General features: G+C 40.6%; 1 protein-coding gene across 2 annotated transcripts in view; it reads left to right on the top strand.

Moving 5' to 3' along the window:
* Window positions 1–10,304, top strand: part of DIP2B (DIP2 acetate--CoA ligase B (putative)) — a gene marked incomplete at its 5' end in the record, with an annotated part of 144,588 nt that overhangs the window by 72,115 nt on the left and 62,169 nt on the right. For both annotated transcript variants that reach the window (XM_014584082.2, XM_014584081.2), the window contains 6 exon segments: window positions 1,783–1,906; window positions 2,503–2,612; window positions 5,414–5,516; window positions 6,416–6,480; window positions 8,252–8,345; window positions 10,024–10,143. In XM_014584082.2, the coding sequence (XP_014439568.1) occupies window positions 1,783–1,906; window positions 2,503–2,612; window positions 5,414–5,516; window positions 6,416–6,480; window positions 8,252–8,345; window positions 10,024–10,143 (616 nt within the window).

The raw sequence follows: 10,304 nt of genomic DNA, 5'->3' as shown, positions 1-10,304 counted from the left end.
TTTGGTGTGAGGCCAGAAAAATACAAAAAAAAAAAAAAAAAAAAAAAAAAAAAAAAAAAAAAAAAAAAAAACTCTCAAAAAAAAGTTGTAGAAAAATTAATATTTGCAAGTATCATGCAGATAACATTTTCTCAACTAAAATAGGATTACAGTATTGTATATCATTTAAAAACTAGTGGGAAGACCAGCAGATGGTGTATTGGTTACATTGCTGAACTCCCACATAGTCGACCATGGTTCAAGTCCCAGACTCAGTGGCTTAAACTGAGCCTGGCACGCGTGTGTGTGTGTGCCCAAAATCCCTAGAAGAGAATGGAGAAAGGATTGCAGCAGGGTCAACCCCCCCTAGGGGGTGATTTCTCACTTTCTGTCTCTCTGTTGAGCACTCAGGCCCTATAGCAAAAATCTCTTAAGGGACTAGCAGTTGGTGTAATGGCTATGTTGCTGGACTCCCATGTAGTCGACCACAGTTCAAGTCCCGGACCCGGTGGCTTAAACTCATGCCAGGCACATGCGTGCCCAAGATCTTGAGGATAATTGAGGAGAAGGGATTGCAGCGTGGCCATCCCCTCGGGGGGGGCGGTAATTTCGCACTTTCTGTCTCTGTCTCTCTCTGTCTTTCTGGCAAGTACATATGCCCTATAGCCAGAAAACAACAAACCCAACTCTCTTAAAAATTAGTAAAAATAAATAAAAACTGATGGGTTCTATTTGACTGTTCAACTGTTGCTATTTGTGAAGAGTACTGCTCTTGCTTCAGAGACTACATAGGTGATCCCCATTTACCTAGTGGAGATCTTTTTGGGGATTTTCTTTAACTATGTCATCCAACCCAGGATTTCCATGTGTGGAAGGTGATGTAGTGATGGCATGTTACCACGTTGGAGTGTAGGGTTTCAGGTCAGCCATCAGCACCACTAAAATCAAGCATGTGTAATAAATTTCTGCCTGGCCAAATTATTTCTCTTGAGCCATATGGCCCTATTTTTCTCATTTATTTTATTATTGAAGGTTGATGTCAAAGATAAATATGGTGGAACATGTGGATTTATAAGAAAAAGGTATTTTCTGAAAGGAATAGAAAACAAACGTAACATCCCTGAGGCTCTAGTTGATAGGATATAGTACCCTGTAATTGGCCAAGAAGTCAAACAGTTATTCTTAAATTACTAAGTTGGCAGTATTTGTGGGGTTTCTTAGTGATCCTTTTAGGACGATATTTTAATGGAAATACGTTAGACGTATATTTTGTTATTTTTTGCTGTTGTTTTTGTCTGCTGCTATTGTAAGCCTTAAACCTACCTCCTTTCAAATAGAATACTCAGAGTATGTGGAGTTGGCATAGCCATCTGTTGATTTTCATTGCAGTTTTGGACATGCACTGTCCATTTCATTACGTGTTTTGTCCTGACCTGAATCGCTTTGTTCTCATATTTGGGGGTAAAGCTAGGAAAAGACAACTTAACAATGTTTATATTTATTTCATTGGCTAAAAATTGATCTAAAAGAGGATCATTGCTGCCCCCTGAATAAAATGGTTGTATCTGGCTGGGAGGACTCATCATTAGCAATGTGAGGTTAATAAAATATTTCATTCTTACACAGGAAACCATTGTACATGTTATAAAAATGGTTTGGAGGAACATACTGCCATTGGATTCAGATAGTTGCCAGCTATCGGTGGGGCTCCATGGATGTTATCACACAATGCAAAGTGTTAGATCTTGGGCATGTGTGTGCTCACATTCATTACCTGCCGTGCTCATTATCTTCTCTCCACAGGATGCTGGAGGTCAACAGATTGGCTTCTTGCTAGGAAGCTGTGGCATTGCCTTAGCTCTTACCAGTGAAGTTTGTCTAAAAGGACTGCCAAAAACCCAGAATGGAGAAATTGTACAATTTAAAGGTTAGTGATATTTGTACCTAACTTAGCAGTTAAACATTAAAATTGAGTGCTTTAGCTAGTGTTTTAGTAATAGCTAACTAAGTACCTTACATATATTTTCTTATTTAATTCTCACAATCTTACAAAGAAGGTACCATTGTTATCCCCATTTTACAGGTGAGAAAACTGAGAAACAGAGAGGTTAAGTAACTTACCCAAAGTCACAGCTAATAAATGGCAGAGCAGCGATTTGAACCCAAATCTGTCTGATTCCACAGCCCACACCCTTAACCTTTATGCTGATGGTTGGAAAAAGCTACCACTCTGTACATTAAAGCTAAATGCTACATGTAGAGAGAGAGGATAGACCACTAACCTCAGTGGACTTCCACTGCCAAATGGACCTCCTCATTGTTGAGGTAATGTCAAGGCCTGGAATTAGCATGTGGAACGATTGTACTTTTTAAAGAAGGTATGATTGTTGGGTGACTTGTCACACAAAACTTGTTTATTATGAAAAGGTCTTTATTTGCTCTCTTATTTGAAACGACCGATTCACTGTGAACTCCTTCACTGATGGCTTAGGCAATTCAATTTTTACTTTGGGTTTGATTTAGGTTGGCCCCGGCTCAAATGGGTTGTAACAGATTCCAAGTACCTTTCAAAGCCACCTAAAGACTGGCAACCCCACATCTCACCTGCTGGTACAGAACCAGCATACATTGAGGTAAGTTTTAAGATTTAAAACATTCTTTTTGGCTTCAGTTGCCATCATAAGAAATATAAAACTAACTTTTTGTGGTTTTAATGTTAGAAGATCCTGTTGCTCTCTGAGGTTTCTATCTTTTGGCTTATAAAATGCTTCATGGTGGATCTTTTAAAAAAAAAAATTATTTTGGGACCAGTAGTTGGCATAATGGCTATGTCACTTGACTCCCATGTAGTCGACCATGGTTCGAGTCCCTGACCTGGCGGCTTAAACTTATGCCGGGCGCATGTGTGTGCATGCCCGAGATCCCGAGAGAAGCGATTGCATCATGGCCATTCCCCCTGGGGGGTGGTTTCTTGCTTTCTGTCTTTCTGGTGAGAGCATGTGCCCTACAGCAGAAAACTTCTCCAAAAACAAACAAACAAACAAAAACCTACTTTATAGTCAAGGAGACTAAGACTTAAAAGAACTCAAATAATGACCAAGAGCCTCATGACTCAAAAATGGCAAAGCTGGGACTCAGACTTAGGTCTGTTTGTCCTGAAGGTTATCCCCTTCACTACTCTGCATCCTGCTTGAGGCATATGTTCATTGACTGTTAACTCAGTGAGTAAGCAAATCAGTACATTTTGAAAAAAGCTTTGGTGAAAAAAATAGTTCTCACTACAGCTCTGTGATGATAACAAATGTAGATAACTTTGGCTATAAAAGAAAGAGAATGGGCAGTAACTTTGAGTGGCGTTGGTACTGTGGGATGTAAAAAGGAGTTTTTAAGAGATCTGAATATGGTTAAAAGACAGACAAGTATACAAGCAAAATACCAAATTTAGTAATTAACTCTCAGCCCTTATTGTCTCTCAGTGCTGACATGGCTTGTGACTACATCCTTAGAACTCTAGGCTCTGGCTTCTTTTTTTTTGGAGAGGTTTTCGCTATAGAGCACGTGCGCTCGCCAGACAGAGAGAGACATAGAGACAGAAAGCAAGACATCACCCCCAGGGAGGATGGTCACACCGCAATTCCTTCTCCTCCATTCTCCTCTCGGGATCTTGGGCATGCACGCACACGCGCCCGGTGTGAGTTTTAAGCCACCGGGTCCAGGACACGAACTGTGGTCGACTACATGGGAGTCCAGCAACATAGCCATTACGCTAACTGCTTGTTCCCTAGACTCTGGCTTCTTAAGATGCCTCTCTCAGTTGTACCTCATTCACCATACTTTTCAGTCTTCCTTGTTGATTCTACCTACAGAGCAGAGGACCTTTCATTATGTAGATTTGTTGAGTTAAGAGAGGAAATAGGGGCACCAGCAGTTGGCGTAGTAGCTATGTCGCTGGACTCCCATGTAGTCGACTGTGGTTCAAGTCTTAGACCCAGTGGCTTAAACTCACGCTGGGTGCATGTGCGTGCATGCCTGCCCAAGATCCCGAGAGGAGAATGGAGGAGGAAAGATTGTGCATGGCCATGCCCCCAGGGGGTGATTTCTTGCTTTCTGTCTGTCTCTGTCTTTTTTTTTTTTTGAAAGGTTTTTGCTATAGGGCGCATGCACTCACCAGGAAGACAGAGAGAGACAGAAAGCGAGAAATCACCCCCCAGGAGGGATGGCCATGCTGCAATATCTTCTCCTCCGTTCTCCTCTCAGGATCTTGGGCACACACACACACACATGTGACCTGCGTTAGTTTAAGCCACTGGGTCTGGGACCCAAACTGCGGTTGACTACATGGGAGTCCAGCGACATAGCCATTACGCTAACTGCTGGTCCCGAAAGTTGATGATCTTGATAAAAAGCAACTTGAATGAAGCACTGAAGATAAAAGCAAAATTATTGTTGGATGATTTGTAGGAGTGAATAGGCCAGTGATTTCCAGGTCTCTCCCTGCAAACTGGGCACTCCTAATGGCCAGGGACCACACTGGATCCCATTGGCTCTGCGGTGCTGTGCTTGATGAGTATTTGGGATTGTGCTTCAGTTCATGTACTTCAGGTCACTCGCTTCTCTCAGCTTCTTTCGCAGCTACTTAACACTGAGGATGAATTAGACCTTTCAGTTGTTTTCACACACACTTTCATTGAGCTTTGTCACCCTGCAGTCCTGTCTTTATATGATTAGAGTTTGAAACCCAAGAACATAGCCTTAAATATTCGTGTGAAACATATTAAATTCAGCTCAGTTCATGACTTATAAGGATTTCACTTTTAGATTCTAGTTTTGTCCTTTAAAATAACTTATTTATTTCTTATGTTTCCGGACCCAAACTGCGGTTGACTACATGGGAGTCCAGCGACATAGCCATTACGCTAACTGCTGGTCCCGAAAGTTGATGATCTTGATAAAAAGCAACTTGAATGAAGCACTGAAGATAAAAGCAAAATTATTGTTGGATGATTTGTAGGAGTGAATAGGCCAGTGATTTCCAGGTCTCTCCCTGCAAACTGGGCACTCCTAATGGCCAGGGACCACACTGGATCCCATTGGCTCTGCGGTGCTGTGCTTGATGAGTATTTGGGATTGTGCTTCAGTTCATGTACTTCAGGTCACTCGCTTCTCTCAGCTTCTTTCGCAGCTACTTAACACTGAGGATGAATTAGACCTTTCAGTTGTTTTCACACACACTTTCATTGAGCTTTGTCACCCTGCAGTCCTGTCTTTATATGATTAGAGTTTGAAACCCAAGAACATAGCCTTAAATATTCGTGTGAAACATATTAAATTCAGCTCAGTTCATGACTTATAAGGATTTCACTTTTAGATTCTAGTTTTGTCCTTTAAAATAACTTATATTTATTTCTTATGTTTCCTTTTTTTTTTTCCCTAGTATAAAACCAGCAAAGAAGGGAGTGTAATGGGAGTTACAGTATCCCGGCTTGCAATGTTGTCTCACTGCCAAGCTCTGTCGCAGGCCTGCAATTATTCTGAAGGTCAGACCTTGTCCCCTGACTGCCGTCGTTGTTAGCTTCAGCTGCGTGTGACAGTGAGCAATGCGCTCAGTGATTGGGTTCCATTTAACGACCAAACTCAGAGTGAAATGTTCTGAGACTCGTTTTTGGCTCACTTTTGTTTTCTTTTCTCACAAATATGCTATAATTTTAAAGAACTAAATTCTGGGCAAACCACGTATGTAAAGCTTGCTATTTAGACTACAGAAATAGAAAACCCTAATTAAAACTATGTTTTATTCGCTGAGAAATGTCAGGTGTCTCCATTCTCCCGGTTATAGAGAACTACTAGCTACATATTTGGAGTCGAAGAAATTAAGTCACCGGAAAGCATAAATTAAGGGACAAAAGAAAGTATTCTGGATTAATGAACTTCAAATGGGTTGATATATATTACATCACATAACTCTATCATTAAGTGGAAAAAATTAGACACAGAGCTTCATATACCAATTTGATGTTGAATACCTGTATGTAAATATGTCTAGAAATGTGTGTATTTATAGACATAATATATGGTTATAGATGAATATATGCACATCAACATTTTTATTTTCTCTAGGAAGTGTAATTTTTCACATGAATTTGTGAAACTTATGAAGTTTCTAAAATAACTATTTGATATATAATTAGGCAAAAAAAATGATCTCTTGGAAGATGCGCCTGAATCATAAGGAGACTAGCTTGTTCTCTCTACTCAGATTACATCGCCCCGTGTTCAGTGTTCTGGCCAATTTGAGGGGCCCTCCAGCAGTCAGACACCTCTGAGAACTTTTAATCATTTGTCTAGGAGCACCAAATCAATTGTTCAGTAGAGACAAGTGACATGATTTTGCTACTTAACACTAAAGATGGTTTCTTTATGTTTTTTTCTGTCTTAGGGGAAACAATAGTAAATGTTTTAGACTGTAAAAAGGACGCTGGACTGTGGCACGGCATGTTTGCGGTAAGCTACTCGGAATTGAGGCCTTTAGTATAAATCATGCTAAGGTTAAGGCCAACTCACTACATAATTAGAGCATCTCTCAGTGCTTATTTGAAATTTAAACCCCTAAAAGATCAATGATTTTTCCAAGGACATCTAATTTTTCCATTGGACAAAATGTTTTGAATAACAGCCATCTGTAAACTTCACGCTACAACAGAAGAAGAGTGTGACAAGGTCGACAGGGATATTTTCCATAATGTGGGAACAGGTAACATGCTATGGGTCTAGGAGGTAACTTCTGACTGGGCATCTAGACAGTTTTATGGAAGAGGCGATAATTGAGTTGAACTTTTAAAAGGAGGTATGCTTTAGCCATACAGAAATTTGGGAGGTAGGGGACATTTCAGGTAGGGAAGCTACCATATTTAACATGCTGTTTAGGAGGGAAGAGAAGAGTAGGACTCTAGAGTTGAATAGGACTTCAGAAAGCATCCGGTCCAGCTTCCTTTAGAATTGCAGGAGGCTGAGAAAGGGAGGAAGCGTGAGGGAAGAGGAGGATCCCTTTTCACTCAGACCCTTCAAATCAGCTAGAGCTTTATTCCTTGAGTGTACCACTGTCTAGCTCTTCTGCACCCTTATTCATTTCGTGTTTTTTATCAGAAGTTAAAAAACCCTTGTGAAACGTTCAGGGAAATCTCCTCCCTGTGATACAAGTACAGTAAGGATGTGTGAGAAGTTACTTTTGAACACTGTCCTTTTTCTGAAACCAAAAGTTTATCACTAGAGTTACAAACTTGAGGGAGGGTGGAAATGGTATCTTACAGTGGTGTCTTGGTTTCTTTGGGCTCCTTAGGCGGTGAGCAGAATGGCTAGCCTAAATACCAAGGCTTGGTTACTTGAGGGTTACCCCAGGCTAGGTTTCTCTGGGGACAGGGTATCCGGAGTATGTATGGTTCTGGTGACAGGAGAGACATGAAACTGCATGATCTCTCAACTCCCTCATTGTATCTAACCAACACTGAACAGGTCTGGGCCAGATCTCCTGTAAAAACCAGGGAAACTTTGATTTCTTGCTTTTTAATACCCACCCTTTGTGGTGCGTGGCAGCAAGAGCACAATGAAAGCACTTAATGGATTGGAGGGCAGTTTGACAATACCATTAACACTTAAAACATATACCCTGTGACCCAGTGCCCTGTGACCCAGTGGTACTGTTTATCTCTATCTACCCTAGAGACATATGTGTACACGAGCCCAGGGAAGTGAGTACAAATAAGTTCCCCAAAGCACTGTAATAGCAAAAAATTGTCATTGATAAGGATATGCTAACCGAGTTTTGATATGGCCATACTATAGAATACTAGGCAGCGAATCAGAAAAGATTATGTAAATCTCTTGTCCTGATGAATATAGATGTCACTCTAAAACAACTTAAGTGGAAAAAAAGTAAGTTGCAGATGTTTGTATGGTATATTGTATTTTATGTTAAATCATATTTATGTTTCTGTGGGGATAAATAGATATGTAAAATGCCTTGAGAATGGACTTGAAAGCGATGTGCCAAATTCATAACTGCGACTATCTCTGAGGAGTAGAGGAAAGACTCAGGTTTGAGGGTGGGTATGAAAGGAACTTCAACCGTCTAGTTAGTATTTCAGGTATTTTTCAAAGACTGTATTTGAGTTACTTGCATAATTAAGATTGTTAACAAAATGTCAATTTATTAACAGTTTTAAATGCTAAGTGTGGATTATATATTGATTACTTTTTATCCTTCTTTGCTTTTCAGAATGTAATGAACAAGATGCATACAATTAGTGTACCATACTCCGTTATGAAGACCTGTCCTCTCTCTTGGGTCCAAAGAGTACACGCTCACAAAGGTAGTCACACACAGCCTCTGAGCTTTATATGTGACTGTTCCAGTTAAGATTCTAGGGATTGGGGGCCCAGCAGGTGGCATGGTGGTCGAGGCCCTGGACTCCCACATGGCCAGCCATGGTTCAAGTCCCAGACCTGGCTGCTTGCTTTCTTTCTCTCTTTCTTTCTTTCTCTTTCTGGTAAGCACATGTGTCCTATAGCAAATTAATATAATAATAATCGTAATAAATAAAATTAAATAAGTTTTTTAAATAAAGATTGCAGGGATTTTAGGGGATTTTCCAATTGCCTTTATAGAGACACATTTCTATGCCTTGGTAAGTAAGCCAATTTTAGAGTTCAGTTACCATAGAATTAGATATATAATCTATTTTATGTCAGTGATTGTGTTTTCCTAAGATTTGAGATGAGGGTCCAACAGGTGGCGTGGTGGTCGAGATACTATACTCCCACATGGCTGACTACAGTTTGAGTCCTGGACGTGGTGTCTTGCTTTCTCTCTTTCTCTCTCCTTCTCTCTCTCTCTCTCTCTCTCTGTGTCTCTATGGCTAAATTAAAATAATAGTAATAACAACAAATAAAATTAAATAAACAGTTTTTTTCTTTTAAAAAGATTTGAGATGAATTCTTAGGCCAGCAGATGGCATGGAGGTTAAGGCATTAGATTCCACATGGCCAACAGAAGGATTCGAGTCCCAGACCCAGTTACTTGAAAAACACGCTAGGCACATGTACATATGTGGCCAAAATCCTGCGTAGAGAATGGAGGAAAAGGGATTCTAGTGGTGATATTCTCCCTGGGAGATGATGTCTCTCTCTCTCTCCAGTGAGCACCTGTGCGCCATGCCAAAACAAAAAGCAACAAAAAGAAAAAGAATTATGATGAATTCATGCAAATCTGAGCCCTAAATTAGATTTACTGTGTGCTCTGTTCAACGTTTTCTTGGCTGAGATACCGTGTCCATTCTAGAAATTTCAGTGAGATGTGTGTGTGTGTGTCTGTGTGTCTGTGTGTCTGTGTGTCTGTGTGCGTGCGCACACACACATATGCACATGCAAGCACGTGCCTAAAATCCTGAGAGGAGAAGGGATTGCTGTGTTGTCATCCTCCTGGATGGTGATTTCTCACTTTCTGTCTCTCTGTCTCTCTAGCACACACACATGCCCTATAGCAAAAATATCTAAAGAGGGAACCAGCAGTTAGCGTAATAGCTATGTCGCTGGATTCCCACGTAGTCGACCGCGGTTCGTGTCCTGGACCCGGTAGCTTAAAACTCACGCCGGGCGCGTGTGCTTGCGTGCCCAAGATCCCGAGAGGAGAGTGGAGGAGAAGGGATTGCAGCGTGACCAACCCCCCTGGGGGGTGATTTCTCGCTTTCTGTCTATGTCTCTCTGTCTGTCTGGCGAGCGCACGCGCCCTATAGCGAAAAACCTCTCCAAAAGAAAAAAATCTAAAGAAAAAAGAAAGAAATTGCAGTGAGGAAGCATTTATATGTCCAGTTGGTTGAACATGTAACTTTCTGCCTATGATCAGCTGGCAGAATCTCTTTGAAACCTGTTTTATTTTGTCCAAGTGAAAATCATGCTACCCAAAATAAATGAAAATGTTTTTATTGTAATATATGAAATATAAATTTAGCACATATGTGTATGTTAACTTTACCCCTTTTGTATTTATAGCTAAGGTAGCTTTAGTAAAATGTCGAGACTTACACTGGGCTATGATGGCACATCGAGACCAAAGAGATGTGAGCTTGAGTTCCCTGCGAATGTTGATTGTGACTGATGGAGCTAATCCCTGTGAGTATTTCTGGACTGTGGGTCTTAAAATATCCTTTTCTTTAGCTTAGGAGTTTTGCACCCTTCCTATTTTTTTTTTTTAAGTATCTGCATTGAGATATAACTTAAATACCGTAAAACTCACCCATTTAAAATGTGTAATTCAGTGGTTTTGGTTTGTT

This window comes from Tupaia chinensis, unplaced genomic scaffold (genome assembly GCF_000334495.1).
Source record: "Tupaia chinensis unplaced genomic scaffold, TupChi_1.0 Scaffold145652_1, whole genome shotgun sequence".
NCBI classification, from domain to species: Eukaryota; Metazoa; Chordata; class Mammalia; order Scandentia; family Tupaiidae; genus Tupaia; species Tupaia belangeri.
The sequence above is the reverse complement of the archived record's forward strand: the minus strand, read 5'-3'. Positions and strand labels throughout refer to the sequence as shown.